Source organism: Sinocyclocheilus anshuiensis, unplaced genomic scaffold (genome assembly GCF_001515605.1).
Source record: "Sinocyclocheilus anshuiensis isolate Anshui unplaced genomic scaffold, SAMN03320099.WGS_v1.1 scaffold737, whole genome shotgun sequence".
In the NCBI taxonomy this organism is placed as follows: Eukaryota; Metazoa; Chordata; class Actinopteri; order Cypriniformes; family Cyprinidae; genus Sinocyclocheilus; species Sinocyclocheilus anshuiensis.
Genome location: NW_015540908.1, coordinates 769,626 through 790,364, shown reverse-complemented (window position 1 = coordinate 790,364; position 20,739 = coordinate 769,626). Strand labels below are relative to the sequence as shown.

General features: G+C 36.6%; 1 protein-coding gene across 2 annotated transcripts in view; it reads left to right on the top strand.

Moving 5' to 3' along the window:
* The first annotated feature begins 1,140 nt into the window (after positions 1 to 1,140).
* LOC107689165 (ceramide synthase 2-like) overlaps positions 1,141 to 20,739 on the top strand; it is a 23,120-nt gene continuing 3,521 nt past the window's right edge. The window contains exons 1-7 of one of the 2 annotated variants that reach the window (XM_016487083.1): positions 1,141 to 1,425; positions 15,048 to 15,221; positions 16,188 to 16,305; positions 17,447 to 17,565; positions 19,121 to 19,178; positions 19,273 to 19,323; positions 20,268 to 20,360. In XM_016487083.1, the coding sequence (XP_016342569.1) occupies positions 15,049 to 15,221; positions 16,188 to 16,305; positions 17,447 to 17,565; positions 19,121 to 19,178; positions 19,273 to 19,323; positions 20,268 to 20,360 (612 nt within the window). In that variant the 5' untranslated portion in view covers positions 1,141 to 1,425; position 15,048. Of the gene's footprint in view, positions 1,426 to 2,913; positions 3,055 to 15,047; positions 15,222 to 16,187; positions 16,306 to 17,446; positions 17,566 to 19,120; positions 19,179 to 19,272; positions 19,324 to 20,267; positions 20,361 to 20,739 lie in introns of those variants that run through there. The other variant, XM_016487084.1, reaches the window with a different exon arrangement.

The window sequence follows — 20,739 nt, the reverse complement described above, 5'->3', positions numbered from 1 at the left end:
TGGTCCTTTGCTGGTTTAAGCTGGTCCTTTGCTGGTTTAAGCTGGTCCTTTGCTGGTTTAAGCTGGTCCTTTGCTGGTTTAAGCTGGTCCTTTGCTGGTTTAAGCTGGTCCTTTGCTGGTTTAAGCTGGTCCTTTGCTGGTTTAAGCTGGTCCTTTGCTGGTTTAAGCTGGTCCTTTGCTGGTTTAAGCTGGTCCTTTGCTGGTTTAAGCTGGTCCTTTGCTGGTTTAAGCTGGTCCTTTGCTGGTTTAAGCTGGTCCTTTGCTGGTTTAAGCTGGTCCTTTGCTGGTTTAAGCTGGTCCTTTGCTGGTTTAAGCTGGTCCTTTGCTGGTTTAAGCTGGTCCTTTGCTGGTTTAAGCTGGTCCTTTGCTGGTTTAAGCTGGTCCTTTGCTGGTTTAAGCTGGTCCTTTGCTGGTTTAAGCTGGTCCTTTGCTGGTTTAAGCTGGTCCTTTGCTGGTTTAAGCTGGTCCTTTGCTGGTTTAAGCTGGTCCTTTGCTGGTTTAAGCTGGTCCTTTGCTGGTTTAAGCTGGTCCTTTGCTGGTTTAAGCTGGTCCTTTGCTGGTTTAAGCTGGTCCTTTGCTGGTTTAAGCTGGTCCTTTTGCTGGTTTAAGCTGGTCCTTTTGCTGGTTTAAGCTGGCCCTTTTGCTGGTTTATGCTGGTCCTTTTGCTGGTTCATGCTGGTCCTTTTGCTGGTTCATGCTAGTCCTTTTGCTGGTTTATGCTGGTCCTTTGCCGGCACATGACCAGCTTAAACCAGCGTCCCAGCGTCAAAACATACCTAACCAGCATATGCTGTTTTTTTCAACAGGGTATATAGTGTCCTGCACCCACTAGTAAAATAAAATAATATTGATAATACATTTTAAGTACATATATGTGGCAGTCAAAAGATGTTTTTAAACTTTAGAAAGTGTGTCATATCTACAAAGCTTTCCATTATGAAAGAGTCCGGAAGAGTGTGATCTCTCTCTCTCTCTCAATTCAATTCAATTCAGAAAGTGCTTTATTGGCATGACTGTAAATGATACAATATTGCCAAATCTCTCTCTCTCTCTCTCTCTCTCTCGAGCGTCACGATGTTTAAGTCCCGCCTTTTTCTCTCTCTCTCTCTCTCTCTCTCTCTCTCTCTCTCTCTCATCACGGAGCCAAGCGGAAGAAAAGCTCTGAATCGGTCGTGATATAACCTCAATCAGGAGGAAATACCATTCAAACTCGCCATAGCTGTTGCTTTGTGGAGCCGCTCTCTCCGTTAAACCGATTTTTACCAAGTAGAAAACTTTTTTTTTTGTTTGGGGAGGAGAGATGCGGTTGGTAAACAGTCTGGCCGAGCCGTGAATCCACTAACGGAGCATTAAAAACCAGCGGAGAGAACCGGAGAAGCGAGAGACCGGATCATCACGGTCCGCTGTTTCTGACCGACGACTGAAGTGAGTCTCTCCGTATTACCGTGTGTGTGGCTAACGTTACCGTATTTTGGTGACCAATTTGTAGGCTGTAGTATTTATAACTATCTTATACGCCTAATGTCCGTAATTAGACAGCTAAACGTGTACGAGTGTAAAACAGACATACTGAGGGTCAAGATTTCTGATTAAATGACCCCTAAAGTTCGCTGAAATGTAAGAAAGCTCTCATTTCAAGCACATGCTCTAAAGAAACTATGGCGGGACAATGGGGCTAAATGCCTCATTTCAACAGATAGTTCACCCAAAAATGAAAAATCAATTAGTCACTGACAAGTTGTGCCAAACCTGTATGAATTTCTTTCAGCTGTTGAGCACAAAAGAAGATATTTTGAAGATATATGTTGGTAACCACCAACCAAAGATTGTCCATTGTCTACCATAGTAATGGAAAAAAATACTATGGAAGTCAATGGCTGCCGTCAATTGTTTGGTTTCCAACATTCTTCAACATATCTTCTTCTGTGCTCAACGGCTGAAAGGTTTGGCACAACTTGTCGGTGACTAAATAATGACAGAATTTTCATTTTTGGGTGAACTGTGCCTTTAAGGGAAATGAGATTTCGTATTGGCCCCAAAGTGTATGACTATCAAAGCTCTGTTTATGTTGTATTTAATATTGATGGAGTAACATAATGGAATAGTTAAAGAAGATGGTTTGATTAAAGACCAAATCAATACTGTGTTGAAGCTAAAGGGTGTGGGATCAAAGGTCAGAGGGCAAAAGGCCCTGAGGAACTATAGTGATACTTGATGTATGGGAAGTAATATGACAAATATGGTCACCATATGCAAACACATTTTCATACTTGTTCCAAAGAATCTCAAACATTTTTGTATATGTTTTCGAATAACTCTGACATATTTTAGTGGTTTATATCTTGCAACTGCACTATTTCTACAGGCGTATTTGCTAAATTTAATCAGTCAGTGTGAGCTCACTTTCACATTCTTCACAGCCAATCCATCTCGCTCACTTATGGAAAACATTGCACTGCGCACTAAAGGCATTCAGCATCCTCCTCTTCTGCCAGACTTGCAGTCTTTTGGTGACATTTTTAGCCAGCGTGTGCCTTTTAATTGGGGTGTCATTACTCTCTATATCAAGAATGCATTTTAAAACCATAACAAGTCTTCTGTCTCAAAATCAACAGGTGTTTAGAAAAGTTCTGTGATGGTGTTTGCTATTTAGTTTTATTATTGTTTGTGGGAGACAATTAAATAAAAAGGGCATTTTACTACCTTTATGTGAACTTTACAGTTAAAATACTTATTCCTAATTAAAATAATTAACTGTTTTTAATAGTAGAGTTTATAAAGTAATTAAGAACAGTAGAATTCAGTGGGAATCCCAGTTTAGACAGCCAGATAGACGTGTGCATTTGTGTCCATTCAGCTGGATCGTATGATGAACCACAGTTCAAGAGTCCATGTGCTATCCTTTCGTCAGCCCTTTCTGCTATGAAACATTTACCCAACATTTTCACTTCATTGCACTGCGCACACATTTGCGCTGAGATTTCATCTTAAATTGGAGCTTTCCCAAAATAGAAAGCCTTGAAGATGACACACTAACACGAGACATCAGTACAGGTGAGTGAGTCCACTAGAACCATGTGTGGAAGATTTGACTAAACCATCAGCTAAAGAACAGCAGGACACACTTCTGCTCTTACCTTTGACTTCATTAGAATCAGTCAGGTTTCAGACAAATACAGCAGAGGAAGACCGGGGCAAGTTGTCACACTATACTCCAGTGAATAATTCATTATTGTTAATCGTCCCTCAATTGTAGGGAATGTTTTCACAGTGAGAACTTGCCTTTAAACTGCACTGTAAAAAAAATCCATAAAATTTACGGTAAAAAAATGGCAGCTGTGGTTGCCAGAATTTTACCGTAAAAAATATGGTAGCAACATTTTAGGTTTTACTGTTTTAATTTAAATTTACAGTTAAATACCGTAATTTCATTAACTGATATAATGTACTGAAATAATGCAATAAACATTCATTTAACAACATTAGGTGTAACACACAACCCTAATATACAAAACTGATAAGAAAAAAACTTGAGAAGAAACAGTTATTTAAACAAAAAAACATCAAATTTGAAATGTAACGCAGGGAATTCTGGGAATGTCAATTTACGGTTATTCACTGTAAATTATACTGTCTTTTTCACTTCCAAAAACGGTATACTACCGTAAAATTAATGTCCGATACATGTAATGTCCGATACAGTTTTTCACCGTATATAGTAGGGGAATTTACCGTTAACCATTTAACAGGTTTTTACTGTAGCATTTTTACAGTCTTTTACCGTTAAATTCACAGTCATTTTTTACAGTGTGGATATTAGAGGCTTTCAGCAAAATTTATAGTGTGAAAATCATGTAATAGCAAAAATCTTCCCCATTCACAAGCTCTCAATATGATAAACACTTATGTCTAGGTTATTACTATTAAACCATGCAGTGGGAATCTCCATGCCAGAGCTGTTAAACTTCAGCTCTGAATCATTTGGCTCAAATATTTTCCATTTCCAAGCATAATATGATCTATAAAACATTTGCGAAGCTCTAAAATGAATTTGCAGTCGCTCTGCACTGAGTCTGATTTTAATACCCAAATGAACCCGACAGCAATGCAAAATCAGTAAATCACACCCCTAATGTTCCATCTGCATGATGGGGTGTGTGAGGACATCTGCTGTTAGATGCTCAGGTGTGTTTAACACGTTTTCCCACATCCAGTGATCTGTAATGCTGCCCAAACTTTCCATTCCAAACCTCTGGTTTCATGATTTATTGTTTGAAGTAAATGATTTGTGTGTGTTATCAGCATGATCACTTCAACCACCACCTGACATGAATAGGCCTGTCGCAATAATCAATATATCGACTTATTGCGCAATATATGTACATGACCTCAATACGTTTTGGTGACGCAATATATCGCCCATTATATTTACTAAAAAATTAATGTCACCATGTTTTGTACATTCCACTTGCGCCTGTGTCTTCTGCAGCTTCTCGTACATAACGTGGTGCAGTCATGAGGTGCTAGTTCAAATTTAAAAAATGCTTCTACAAACAAAGTTTCATCTGCAGGTTTGGTCTTGTTTAGGGATCTGTGCCTTTGTGCATACGGACATCTGACTGCTGAGTAGTGATTGTGTTTTTCAGCAATAGTGTGCACCCTTAATTTACTGAGAAAAGAAGGTCAGGGAAAAATCTGTAGATGGAAAAATCTCCATACAAGTTTTTTGTGCATTTTTATTTTTTTCTACTTGTTACTTTGCACTGTTTGTTAGGAAATGTTTATTTACTATTTATTCAGGTTTTTTAAGGTATCTAATATTTTGATACTTAAATTCCATGATCTAAATATTCTTCAAAATGAAAAGTTTGTTGTCATTTGGAAGTGTGTAGGCCTTCTTGCAGTATTATGCTGTTATATTATGATTATATATTCAGTGGCATAAAATGGTCTTTAAAATGAAAATAATATCGCTTATCACAATTATTTCTGGGGCAATATATCGCACAACAAAAAGTTGTTATCGTGACAGGCCTAGACATGAAGTCTGATTCAATTACAGGAGAGTTCAATAAGAGTTCTGTTCAATCTGTGTAGTGTTGTTGTTAATCTGAAGTAATTAAACTAGGGCCACAGTCACACTTTTTAAAAAAATATAATACATACAAAAGGTAAAAATATTCAGTCTACTCCACTCCAATGCTACAAACCTGCAGATTTCAAATTTGCATTATTATAATTCAGAGGTCATGACGTGATGCATCAGTCTCCGTGATATGAATTCACAGATCAGAGTTCAGCACATTTTAACTTTGAAAAGCAATGAAATTCACACGATTTTGTGTTTCCTGTTTCCTGCATTCACATGCGAATGAATGGAAGTCAGTGGAACAAAAAGTGTAGAGTGACTGTCCCTTTACTCTTCAGAAAAATCAATTCCCTAAAGAGAATTTTTGTTAATGTATGTTTTTTAAGTATAGAACTGTCACGTCACAATTTACATAATTCACCTATTTTGTTTTTTACAATTCACCTTTTTAAAATTAACTGGAATGTCAGTTAGGGTGACATCATTAAACTTTATATCATCTAAGTATATTAGTATGTTATCCAAGTTCAAAGTACAAAAAGGTCATAATTTTATAATTATAAAATTGTATGTAAATGAGTCAAAACATAGTGATAAAATTGAGTATATTAACTGTTTCTTTACAAAAAAAGACCAATGTAAAAGCAATGCCACGCAGGCCCTCAATGATTTTTTTTTAGTCTGTGTCATTGTCATGATTTGTGTGAATGAACCAATTTGCTAAAATGGATCAGACTTCTGAGTTCTACTTAAAATCGAGCAGGAGGGCATTAAAGCAGTGTGTGTTTGTTGATTATTAAATCGCCGCGACTGACCCAGTGTGGCTATTTGCACTTCATTACAAAGCTATATTATCATGAAGACATCTAAACTAATGTCACATTACTGAAAAAGGGAGTTCCTTTTAGTTGGTTACACTCAACACTGAAACTATGACGCCGTCGATTACCACAGAAAATGACTCGTTGTGCAAAACAAATAACCGTTGATAATTAAAATGTTAAAATACAACCACAAAATATTAGACATGAGACTGCTGTAACAGAATCTCTTATCAGCACTGCCTGTGCAAAGTCATATTCCACTCTTCCATGTAAAATGTGGTTTATGTAAAATATACTAAGAAAAAGTGGTAGTTGACACTCGACAGCATGCTCTAATTAACTGTGGTCAAATTTGGTTTGTCTCCTCAGAACTGGAATTAGAACTCTATGACACAGGATCCTTGCAGACTAGAATTAGACATCAATGATTTAATTGATTGACTCTGCAGGGAAATAAGTATACAGACACACTGGTGTTGGTTCAGCTGCATAAACAGACGTATCATCAGCAGAAATCATCCTGTAACACACCCTCACCAGCCAATGTAATTACACACAACAGACCCGTTTACACAAGGCCAGTGATGGACATTTGACTCCCAAATATTTGTTGCTGGCTTTACAAACACTGAGCAGGCTGGACGAGCTGCTGTTGATTAGTTTACTGAGTTCTTGGCTCGTCATTGAATGGCTTCACGTGCGTATCGCTGTCAAACAAACCACCTCACCATTACAAAGCAAAACCTCAGTGCTGGAAGTCTGGCAGCTCTACCTGGACTCGTCCATCACTCGAGTCAGTTGAGGCATCTGTGTGTGTAAAGTGATGTTGATGTGCCACAAATGTAATTATGGAAATTCTCTTTGCAATAGCAATTGCTCTTGTATAAACAAGATTTATTTTTCTGTTTCTTAAGGAAATGTTGTGGTGCTTTATTGTGCAAAACGGCTACAGTAGAGTTCAACAGTTTGTTACCAGGTTAATCGGTGGTATATGCTTTTTTCAAGCTGTCTGTTCACATTATTTCAATTAATTTTTAAAAGCTGTCATGTTTAAAAGCTGAATTCATTGTGAAAAGCTACATTACCCATGATGCTGTACAGACAATTCCATCAATCAGAGAGTTGTGGCACGTAAATTGTGCCAAAACACACAGTAATCGAGTCTCGCTATGCTGTTTTGATATGCATATTTTGCAATAAATTTAAATAGTGTTCCTATAAAAATAAACAACTTTAAATCGATAGTTTTATATTTCTACATCATTTTTAGTTTGATTGTGTCATTTGCAATGCTGCAATGCCTCATGGGAGTATAGTTATTTCCCTTATGAAAGCTGTGAATTTCCCAGTTCTGTCCCTTTTTATTTTTGTCTGAATTTTTGGCTTAAAATTTAAGTTTGTAATGTTGTGATTCACCTTGTTGCTGGTTAGTTTTGTTCATGGCTTATAATGCTTTAACAAAGACTTTTTAAAAATCCCATGGAACAAATGAATGAAAAAAAACTCTTTTTATCAGAAGTATAATTGCTTAGAAAAGTGTGTTCACTAGAGTTGTGAGATTTAAAGGGCACCTATTATGCAAAGTCCACTTTCTGTTTTTCAAAGTAATGCGCCTCAAAATCTACCTAAAGCGGTGTGTTCGATACATCGATACAACAATGTATCGTCACAGAGATTTGACGATACAACTACAGAGACAGCTGTATCGATATCGCCGCACGCGCGCAACAGTGGACCACGCTTAATTTGAATACAAGAGCAGCGTTTAAAACGGAGTTGAAAAGTGCAAGGTTTCTAAAAAATAATGAATAGAGTATATTAGGCTACAACAAGGTTTAATCTGGCCGCAGAGGAACACAACCGGGATTGCCTGATATAAAGAGACGTAACCCCCGAAACAGAGTTTCACATTTGCGCAATATGGAAATATCTAACCTTGCAACCATGAGTATACGCTCTCGCTCTCCACTGTGGATAAACGCGCTTGCTTTCTGAAAACACAGGTTAGCTTGCAGTTTAGCGATCTCTACTTCGATATTCTATTCTCAGAAAAGTGTAATTCATCAATTGTTCATTTACGTGAGAGAGACTGTATGAATTACCTCCGTTTTTGCCGCGTTTCTCTATGAAGAGTGAAGCTGTGGCTTTAATTGCTTTAGAAACAACGATGTTACCAGCTCCTTGTTGAGAAAGATAATGTAGCTCTTCAGCGATTAAGCTATTTTATTGATAAAATTGCGGGGCAGCGCTGAGAAGTTTCTGTGTTGCTGAATGCGCTGTGAGCTACAGTGAAGACAGCGCATTAGTTTAGAACGCTTCTAATTTTTATTTTTATTTTTTAAACATAAAAAGTGTGTTAATGATTACCTACCAGCAATGTAAAGATGATTTTGTTTATATATTAGAATGAGTGCATTACAATATACTGTATATTTATTAGAATGAGTACATTATTATTTGTGGGCCTAAAAAAAAACAAGATGCAAACAATCAGAATATTGTACCTGGTGGGGAGTGCACAATGCGAATATGAAACATACGCCATTACTTATATTGTAATCTACAGTGGCACAGTTAAGGAGGCCCCAAAAATGACATTTGATATATACATCATCTGAAAGCTGGGTAAATAAGCTTTCCATTGATGTATGGTTTGTTAGGATAGGACAATATTTGGCTGAGATACAACTATTTGAAAATCTGGAATCTGAGGGTGCAAAAAAATCTAAATATTGAGAAAATCGCCTTTAAAGTGGTCCAAATGAAGTTCTTAGCAATGCATATTACTAATCAAACATTAAGTTTTGATATATTTACAGTAGGAAATTTACAAAATATCTTCATGGAACATGATCTTTACTTAATATCCTAATGATTTTTGGCATAAAAGAAAAAATCAATAATTTTGACCCATACAATGTATTGTTGGCTATTGCTTCAAATATACCCTAGCGACTTAAGACTGCTTTTGTGCTCCAGGGACACAAATGATCTGTGGGGTATTTTGAGCTGAAACTTCTCAGACACATTCTGGGGACACCAAAGACTACTACCAATATTACATCTTGTAAAAAGGGCCAAAATAGGCCCTTTAATGAGCAGTCTTAAAATCGAAGATTATTCAGTTGATCTTTTCCGTCCAGTTTGATTGATTTCATGTCGTCATCATCTGATAATCTACTCGGTGCACATCTGGATCAGAGGAGCATAACTGTAGAATGTGGTTTATATTCAGAGGATGGTCAGTGTCAAGAGCGTGTTTGACCTTGCTGAATGAATCATTTATTAATTAAATGTTTTAGTCGACCTTGTCTGACACGCATCTGGGATTGGGACGGTTGCCATTAGGCATCATTAGTGCTCTGTAAATAGACTATAATGAGTCTTTGGGGCTGTCATACAGTACAGTGTTTTCCACAAGACACAAACACAAATGCCAAAGTCTCAAGGTTTTTCTGGTTGGCATGCTCTAGTTTAGTGCCTGCTAGTAGATCATAACGAAACCATCTGGTTCAATAATCGTTCTCCATATAAACGGCAGATATTCGATTATATTGTAATAGCAGTGCAAGCAGAGCAAATGCACTGAAATGAATGGGAATGCCATTGCATAGCGTTCTGAATGTATTAAAAACCTCTGTGAATCCACGCACTACTTATCATTCACTCACTCACTCTTCTGACGTCTGCTTGAGTTCCCAGCACTCAACAAAACCCTGTTCCTCGCAAAACGCTCTACACACTTCCTCACGGTCCTGCCCGACACACACACACACACACACACACACAGTGCACTGATAGGTTGAGCAGAGAATGGCCAGAGTGGAGTCACATGACCAGAGCGGCCAATGAGAGCTCAGGAAGCGCTGTCGTCTGACACTCACAGGCGTGTCTGACTGCGGTGAAGAGGAATGCTTGCATTAACACAAGTTCTGAAATAAGACAGAGATAGTCTTAAACTGAACTTTATCTGACCTTGTACTCGTAGCATGTTTGCAGCACTGATGCATTTGACTGCTAAACGCAGCCTTGTAAAAACAAGCATTTTATGATAAACTAAAATATATTTTAATGTCATTTCTATTGAAACCTGTGTGTCATGTATTTAATTACACATTAATAATGATGAAGCTGCAATTTAGTACATTGTAATACGTGCAATGTAATATCAAATAACATGCTACATGTTATAATCAAGCACTGTACATGTGCTTTAGTACGTTAATCAACACATCAAAATAAGTTTGTTTACTTTTTATTAAAACATAATGATTTAAAATGTTCTTTAAAGTATAACGTTTAATTTGGGATTATTACAAAGTGCACTTTTGAAAAGTGTAAGAAACAGTCAAGAATGTGTCTCTTTTCAAGTGCACTTAAGTGTTCTTTTATTCATTTATATTACATTATCTGCAAGTACAGTGTTTTAAAAACATACTTAAGATTTGCAGTGCACATTCAATACAGCTGACCCTTCCCAGGGAGTTTGATTGACAGGCGATCTGACCAATCATAATGCCAAATCTGCCATACCTTCTGATGTTCATTCATGTTTATTTCACGCTTTAAGTAAATATGAGAAGACGATTGGTTCACATACTGCTTGAACTGAGGCAATACAGCGATCTGTCACAACACATCAAAGAGCCGCAAAACGGTATTTATTGTTTGAATTTCTTTAAAGAATGACCAAATTTGAAGCCATGCCGCTTTCACGCCACATATGTTCTCACGCAGTAAAAATACATCTCGGAGCAAAGAGGACACTGACAACATGCCGACAGACAAGACGGAGCAGGTTACTTCTGGTATGAAACATGGTCTCAGCTTTCAATTTTTGTCATTTTTTAAGAATTTCAAACAGTAAAAAATACCATTTTGGCTCTTTAATGTGTCATGACAGATCGCTGTAGCACCTCAGTTCAAGCGGGATGTGAAGCGATCATCTCTTCCTCTATACTACTTATATCATGAAATAAATAAAAATAAACATCAGAAGGTATCTTGTTTCAACCGCAGGAAGATGTCAGTACACAACATTTTCAAGTTCAAGACCACTGACGTTAATCTACTCTCCTGTCTTGTTTGTTTGTCGGACAAAAATGGCAGATTTGGCGTTATGATTGGTCAGATCGCCTGTCAATCAAACTCCCAGCAAAGAGTCAATCGAGTGCACTTCATTTTCACAAGATCACTCTCTCTGTTATATCTAGTACAATTTGATGTGACAAGTTGTTTTAGCACAGTGAATTAAATTTCAGTGGTCTGTTCTTGAACAGTCTAGAGAGATTGAATATATCTATATATCTTTATGAACTGCTCTAACAACAGGAAGAACACAAACGCTGCACCCAAACATTAAAACAGAAGTGTGTTACCCTGTCACTGATTCAACTTCTGTTTTATAAAACTGTCGTCTCTTACATGTAACTCATGGGATTTAAAAGAACAGTTCACCTAAATTAAAATACTGTTCATTTATTCACATACCAGTTCATACTGTTCATTATTCACTCTCATATCTGTATGTTGTTATTTTCTATTCTCTAATATAGGGTGATCAGTCACATGTTGTTTAATGGCTCTGTTGATTGGCTCAAAAAATGGATAGTGCTAAACCTCCTTGAGTGATAGCACAATAATAGAGTTTTGTGGCAAAAACCCATTAAATTCATGATGAAATGGATGTAGAGACAGATTTCTTCTTCTGTATTATTAGGTTCTATGCATCGGCTGTTGATTGGATGTTGAGATGTGGTACATAAGTGCAAACTAAATGTTCAGACACTGAAAATTTAATTGCATTATCATTTAAATGTATATTAAATAAAAGTAGCTGAACTTTAGTGTCCCATGTAAGTAGGTACCATTATACTTAAGTTTAAAATTACACACAACTACAAGTAGGTTTTATATGCAATTCTTATGTGTCATTTTTATATATAATTTCTATTGTCTTTGAAATATGGTCAAAGTGTTACTGCTGAATGTACAGACAAACATTTATGATAAACTAAAATAAACTTTAATGTCATTTCTGTTGAAGCCTGTATGTCATGTACAGTATTTATTTGTAATGATGGATTTAGTACATTGAAAATATATTAACTTTTAAATATAATATCAAATAACACAGTCAAAATTACAAACACCTATAATCAGCTCTTTAAAAGTACTTTACATGTGCTTTAGTATGTTAGTCAACACAGCAAAATAAGTGTAATTCTTTAAAGCATGACAAAAGATTTTGGAAAAACAAAATAAATGTACTTTTCCATAATTATGATCGGAAAGTCCTGTATACGTCACCAAAGTGAAGCCTTGATTAAACTATAAGAGATAAAAAAAAATTACACCAGTAAGACCAGACCCACTTTATATCAAGTGTTCTTAACTATGTATACTTACATTTAAATTAATCATTTACAATACAATGTTCTTCTTGAGTGCATACATGTTTTACACTGTACTTATATTTGAAAATACTATCCTGCATACATCTGTAATTAATTTCTATAATTACACTGTTGACCCTCTATCCCTTAAACCTAACCAGACCACCAAACCTGTCCCATTTTTACCCGTATTTCACCTTAATAGCAGCAAATGTGTTTAGCAATTCAACATGAACACAGTAGGTACATTGTACCTAACAATTCATTATTTTATTATTAAGTACATATACAACATTTAGAAAAACCTAATATAAAGTAGGACCTAAGACCTATATGCATTTATTAAAAAGATATGTTGGATTTCATTTCATGCCAACTTTAAAAATGTGTGTTGACTTTGTAATCAGAATTTCTGTCCATGCAAAAGTAATAAACAGAAAGTGAAATATACAGTATTGCTTGCTGCTGCATGCTGCAACCAAAATGTGAAGATGTAATGCAAACATTGGCAAATCAAGCAGGGCTCATTGTAGCAGCCTGGTGCTTTGTAAAGACAATTGTGTTTCCAGGTGATCTGTTTAAACCTGTGCACTCCGAATCAGAGAAGACAGTCAATCAGATTAGAGCTGTTGTCCTGATGCTTTCCAGTTTTTTTGTGCAATATGCATCAGAAGGTCAAAGTGCATGTCTTCAATGAGTGAGATCAAGCATAAGACTGAGAGACTTTCATCAGTGTAGCAGAAAAACAGTCGGGAAGATACTAGCTCTTCTGAGGAATGTGATTGCCATGCAATGTCATAGAGTATGTTTGTCACTGAGATATTTCCCCATTCTGACTATACACACGTTGCACATTTCGCTCATTTCTTTGCTGCCAACTGTGAAATCATTCGCAGAAACAAAAAATGAGCTGTGATGGGTTGTTTTATGCATACTGTAGATCCGGCAGCTTTGCCCTGTCTAAGCAGACTCTCCAAACATGCAAAGCTTTCAGAAATGTTTCGTGTTTTCAGGAACAATGAATCCTTCCATCTTTTACAATCCTCCTGTGCTTCAGTCAGTTGCATCAGTGACCACATCCTTCCACTCTTTAGTTCGGTGAAATCTAAGGGCAGGCCGTTGAGTGCAGATTCAGGCTTAGCTGTGGAATATCTAAAACACCATGTAGTTTAAGCCGTAATTAGACTGTGTTAGTACAACTGATTCAAAAAATGCATCTTTTGTAAAAAAGGCTTGGCAGGCTTGGCAAGGCTTGGCAAGCGGCAGTAATAATTTGGAGACCACTATAGAGTCACCACATCACACAAACCTCAGCTATACTGTGCAGATCACATACACACATCACATCTGCCTCAGTCTGATTTCAGATGCCTCCTGTAATGTTAAACAGCATGTGTGTTCTTCCTCTTCAAAATGAAAAACAACAACTCAAACTCAACATCTTTGAACAGCTTATCTAGATCAACTGTGGTCTGTCTTGAGGTTGTAACGTAACCAGTCACTCCACCCACTTGAAGCCCATGCACGATCTGTGTAAGTCGAAAGTAAAGAAGGTGTCTAGGAGCCAAAGCCATCTGTGAGCACAACATACTGTAGCTGGAACAAAGCTTTACATCTGCAAGCTTCAGAGATGCTGTGTCAGATCGAGTGATGTCGTATGTCACTGTTAAACATAGCCCAGTGCATGTACCCATATCAGATTTTATGACACAGTTGTGTTTGCTAAGGCAGCACTGTTATTTTCACTCATACTGAGGATTAGAGGTTTGGAGGTTTTAGAACAAACAGCATTCAGTGTTTGCATGATTCCTCAAGCCGTGTGTGTTGTTGAGGAGCGTGTGCTGCTGCTGTAGTAAGTGATAGGATGCACCATTTTCACCTGCTGAAGACAAACAAAATAAAACAGGTGAAAGGTTAAAGAGATGTGAGGGTGCAGGACTCTTTACAATTGGGAAACTAGGTCACTGAAAAAAGATCATTGCAACATTGCAAGGTCATTATCTCACAATTCTAACTTTTCCCCTCAAAACTGCCAGATTACTTTTTTTCTCAGAAATCTTTCTGGATGGATGGATAGACAGTTATATGGGTGGTTGGTTGGTTGGATAGATAGATCCATAGGTCCAGGAATAGATTATGGATGGATGGATGGATGGATTATGATAGATGAATGGATGGGTGGATGGATGGACGGATGGAATAGATGATGGATGGGTAGATGGATTAGATAGATGATGGGTGGATGGATGGATGGATGGATGGGTAGATTAGATAGATGATGGAAGGATGGATGGATGGGTAGATTAGATAGATGATGGAAGGATGGATGGATGGAGTTTAGATAGATGACTGATGGATGGATGGATGGTAGATTAGATAGATGATGGAAGGATGGATGGATGGAGTTTAGATAGATGACTGATGGAGGATGGATGGGTAGATTAGATAGATGATGGAAGGATGGATGGATGGAGAGATTAGATAGATGACTGATGGATGGATGGATGGTAGATTAGATAGATGATGGATGGGTGGATGGATGGTAGATTAGATAGATGGTTGGTGAATGGATGGGTGGATGGATAGCTCAAACAGAAGAGCATAGCGCTAACAACAGCAAGCTTCACTTCCCAGGGAAAGCAAGAAATCATTAAAATGTGTAACTTCATAAGTCGCTTTGTATAAAACTCATCTTTCACATGCATGACTGTAACTCGTCTGTGTGTCTCTGTTCTGCAGAATGCTGGAGTGGGTGAGTGAAGTGTTCTGGCACGAGCGTCTGTGGTTCCCTGAGGGATTGGGATGGGCTGATCTGGAGGACCGTGATGGCCGGGTCTTTGCGAAGGCACGGGATTTGTGGGCGGTACTGCCAATCGCCGTCCTGTTTCTAGTAATTCGACAGGTCTTTGAGAGGTGCGTTAAAGCTCTGTCTTCTTCCTGTGTGTTTTACTGTATGCCCTCCATGCAGAGCTTTTCTCTCCCTCTCCCTCTGTCTGACCCGTTTATAAATAGATCTTTAGTTCTATTGTCGACGTGCTTTTTGTCTCTCGCTTTTCAAATTTTAATGTCTTCTCTCCCTGCGTCACTCCCTTCATGTTACTCTCCCATCCCTCTCTTATCCTAAGCTGTCTCTTCACATCATCTCTTGCTTCCTCATTTATCCTGTGAATTTTTAATTACTACGAGTATCAGAATTAAGGAACAAGACGCAGAATTAGGATCAGTGCACTAAAATACACCTAATTACATCATCTGGTCCGAACTATAATAAACTGCCTGACTAGACTGTGAGACGTATTTGGAACAGTCTCAAGTCACTAATCATTAATCAAACTGAACAGTCCATTTCAACATATCAGTCAACGTCATTTAAAATACATAGTGTTTTTAATGTAAAAATATAATGTATGACGTCTCATCTGCTCAGCAAAGCTGCATTTATTTAATCAAAAATACAGTAGAACAGTAAAAATGGTTAATATTATTACATTTTAAAATAGCTGTTGTCTATATGAATATCTGTTAAACTGTAATTTATTTCTGTGATCAAAGCTGAATTTTCAGCATCATTACTCCAGTCTTCAGTGTCACATGATCTTCAGAAATCATTCTAATATGCTGATTTGCTGCTCAAGAAACATTTCTGATTATTATCAATGCTGAAAACAGTTGTGCTGCACAATATTTTTCTGGAAACTGTGATGCATTTTATTTTTCAGGATTCTTTGATGAATAGAAAGTTAAAAGAGCAGCATTTATTTGAAATACAGAACTTTTGTAACATTATACATTTCTTTACTGTCACATTTGATCATTTAATGCATCCTTGCTCAATAACTATTCATTTCTTTCTTCAAAAACGTCTGCCTGTATGTTCAGATATGTTGCTACACCGCTAGCCTCTCTGCTGGGCTTGAAGGAAACAGTCAGACGGCGAGTTACACACAACCTCACACTGGAGTCCTACTATTGCAACACAACTAAAAACCCCACACAGGTGCGTACGCTGCTAACCGCTCTCATACATGAATAACACATTGGCCCACACTCAGTTTTGGGAAGGTTACTTTGGAAGTTACCCTATCTGAAATGTAATAAGTAGGCTTGTGTAACTATTTCAATTATTTTATTAAAGTAATGTAACTGATTACATTTGATTACTTTTCTAAAATTATAATGTTTTCAACTATTAATCATTTTGAAACATGTAAAGCAGGCAGGGTTAACCTTACAGTAGCACTCAACACTGATTACTGTCAGACTTTCAGAATCCTTCATCGCTTGAATTAAGATTATAATAATTTCATTTTAAAGCACAGCCACCACAAAATCAGATATTATCACCTCTTTTTACTTTGAGATCACTCTGAGGTTAAATACAGATTGAAAACCATAACAATAAATAGTTTAATAGCTATGATACTGTTTTTGAAATCAAATCTTTGCATTAGTGCAGTCAAACGTTTAATCGCGATTAATCGCATTAAAAAAAAACATTTTGTTCACATAGTATATGTGTGTGTACTGTGTATATTTATTATGCATATATAAATACACAACCATGCATGTATATATTTAAGAAAAATGTTACGTTTGTATATTAAATATATTTATATATAATATAAATTATATGAATATAAATATATGCATGTAAATATTTTCAAAATATATACTGTAAGTGTGTGTATTTATATATACATAATGAATATACCCAGTACACACACATATATTATGTAAATAAAAACTTATTTTGGATGCGATTAATCGCGATTATTCGTTTGACAGCGCTACTTTGCATATCTATGACAGGAAACACTGGCATCTAACAATGCTTTGGAAAAAAATAAAATAAAGCATTTACATAAACCTATCAAATAGGAAATAAAACAGTTATTGAAATATGTGTCCTAAACTCCTGAAACATTGGTGTTTCATATTTTAGAGCAGTCACTGCAATTTATGAAATAAATCAATTACATCTGTATATGTGAGAGTGTGTGAAAAAAAATTCTGAAGTAGCCTCCTTTGTAATCGTTAACATTTTCATAACTGTAATTTAATTGCACATTTTTTTCTCAGTAACTGTAACTGATTACAGTTACATTTATTTTGTAATTTATCGTGTTTTTGCTCTCCAGAGTTCAGTAGAGAAACTGTGCAAGCAGACGGGATGGACAGAGCCACAGGTCCAGCGCTGGTTCAGGCGGCGCAGGAATCAAGACAGACCCAACCTTCTCAAGAAGTTTCGTGAGGCCAGGTGAAAAAAAACACACCAACAGAAACATTATTCACAAGCACTCTTTATAGCCCTGTTACCATCGACTGTTTCCTGTGAGATGAGCTTTAGCTGCTGATGTACGAGATTAAATGATGCTTTATGAAAGCGGTTTCTCTAAGTGCAAAAGCTGAAGCGTGTTTGGCACTTACTAAATTATTCATATGTTTAGTAAAAGTTTTAAAGGCTCATTCACATGCAGTTTTTCTCAATCTTGGTCCTAGAGGACAACAGCATTGCTCCTTTTTCCAGCTCAGCTCTTAAAGCCTAATGCACAGAGATCTATCGCAAGAAACAGCACGTTTAGTTCAAGCACAGGAACCAAGGAAGATCTCAGAAAGACCCGTAAAAACATCACTGATTGGCTGCTCTCAAACCTTTTGCTAGTGACAAAATATATAATAATCAGGTAGTGGTGAAAACCACTCACAGAAACTGAAAATTAAAGTTTCCATGTTGCCGAAAATGAAAATAGTTTATTTAATCATCAATTAATTAATCAAATGTATTTAATAATCAACACGCAGATAAAAAAAACAAACTGATTTTTATGTAAACGTTTAAATTGCATATAAGGCTGTTTTTATATCAACTTTTAATTATATAACTATGTTTGATTCTAATTCATGAAATATAAACATTTAAGCGGTCGCCATAATAAAACTTGTTTTCATGACACATTTATTCAAACATGCATTAAATAATGAAGACAACAGATTAAGTAAAAAATATAATGAATATATAATACAGTGCATTGAGAGTTTTATTTTTCTGGCGGGCTAATGAGTTCATGGACACTGTATATGGTGTTACGTGACATTATTGTTTATGAGCTGTTTTACTGATGTTTTTCTGTGGTTGAAACACTGATTGATCGATTACATGAGACATGATTAATTTCAGTAAGTTGTTCTGTTTCTTTCAACACCTTCTGATATTCATTCGTGTTTATTTCATGCTATAACTAATAGTAATGAGCAAGAGATGATTGTTGCAGCAAATTTTTGTTTCTATTTGACAGAATTTGAAAGATCAGACTTAGTTTCATATCAAAAATAACAGCTTATTGCGATTATTGGATGGCAGACACCACAAATAAAGTTTTTGTTCACAGGTCAAATGAAAAGATCTCAGTTCATCTAAAAGGAGAAAATCCACATTGTTAATCCAGCTGTAGCGTCCACACAGCTGACATATTTACCTGGCGTAGTTTATCCGTGTTATGTGCATGAGACAGTCAAAATGCTCCATCAGAGAAATGCTAATTAAACATCATTGTTTTGGTCAATGATTTTAGCCCTCCAAAACTATTTTGGCCGAAACTGAAAATTAATTTTCAGCTAAATATGTTCTGTTGTGAAATTTGGTGCATCACAAATATAGTGAAATATACTACTTGGAAAAAACATGTATACACTTCTTTTGAAAGAGCGTCAATGGCAGAAAGATGGTTTCCCTCTCATAACGGTTTAGTTACGGCATCTAACAGCATGACTTGGTTAACTAACCAAACCTTGACCCTTTTGCTCTTTTGCAGCTGGAGATTCGCCTTTTATCTTCTCGCCTTCATCGGTGGTCTTGTTGCACTAATAGATGTAAGTCCTTTGCCGTTTCAGCCTGTTTTAACTATCTGGTTTTATTTTCTGTGCTGTGTTTTTTTTGCATAACACAATCCGTCCTGTTCTCTAGAAACCCTGGTTGTATGATCTCGAGGAGATGTGGAAAGGCTTCCCCACTCTGGTGAGTTCAGTCTCCTGTGAAAACATGGCATCTTGTCCAGCTGCTCTTTTTCTAAAGGGTTCCTTGTCATCTCAGCAAATACTGTATTAAATGTACAACAATTTGAAATGCACAAACTGCAGATTTAGTACATAAGAACTAAGCATTTCTATAGCCAACTACCTTTAAATAGAGCTGATGTTGCATTGATGTCATATAGGACTTAGGTACATCTTTATATGTAATTTCATAATTACTTCTATTGTCTTTACTGCTGGACTAAACGTCAAGCATTTATGCTAAACTAAAATATACTTTATGAATATTTTTAAATACATGACATACGAGTTTCAATAGAAATGTCATTAATTACACATTTGCAATTTACTACACTTAAATTATTTTAGCTGTAAAATGTAAACACGCTACAGTTAAAATGATAATCAAGTGCATTATGTGTGCTTTAGTATGTTAGTCTGCAGCACATACAAATGTGTTCTTCTTTAAAGCACAACAAAGGATTATTAGAACACAAACGTACTTTAAAGTAAAACATTTAATTTGACATCATTGTAAAGTGCACTTTTTAAAAGCGTGAGTGTGTCATGAAAGTACACATTCTTTTTCTCAAGGCACATAATAAAGTCAGACAGTGCCTTTCTTTTGTAGAATTTAAATCCCGTAATAATCCATATGTAAGTATTTAGTTGATCTGACTATTTTTTTTAAATCATAATCACATGGTTATGTGATATATAGAACATTAGTTGAATTTCCAGCATAATATATGATACTGTAATCATCTTGTTCATATCGCCCGCTTCTACTCAAGCGATTTGATCTGAATTTGCAGTCAAGTAATACCAGTAAAGTCTATTAATAACTAATCAGATTTGGCTAGCTGATGCTACATTATTTATAGAGTGGATGATTTTGAGTGTGCCGTCTCTCTCTCTGTCTCTCAGACTCTCCTGCCGTCTCAGTACTGGTACTACATGCTGGAGCTGGGTTTCTACACCTCTCTTCTCTTCAGCGTGGCGTCTGATGTCAAGCGTAAAGTGAGTCTGCCATCATCACACTGCAGACCTCATCTTTGCATCTCAGTGAATCAGACTTTATTTTTTGAGCAGCGCAGTATTCAAAGCAGCAGCTAATGCTGGGAATCACTACAGGCTGTTTTGTTTTTGCGGTGGCCTCGATGACAGATGTTTCGATTGTTTCCATGTGCTACTTTTAGTAAGTTAAAGTAGCTGAAAACATGTTTTATTCTCCTGCAGCTCTCTGATGGCAGACAGAGAAATAGATTTAAACACATGAATCGGAGCCTCTGAATTTGTGGAAGCAAATATAAAGTGAAATAATATACAACAGGTGGTAATTAAAAAAAAAAGCTGTGTGTGTGTGTGTGTGTGCGTGCGTGCCTGTGTGTGTATATAC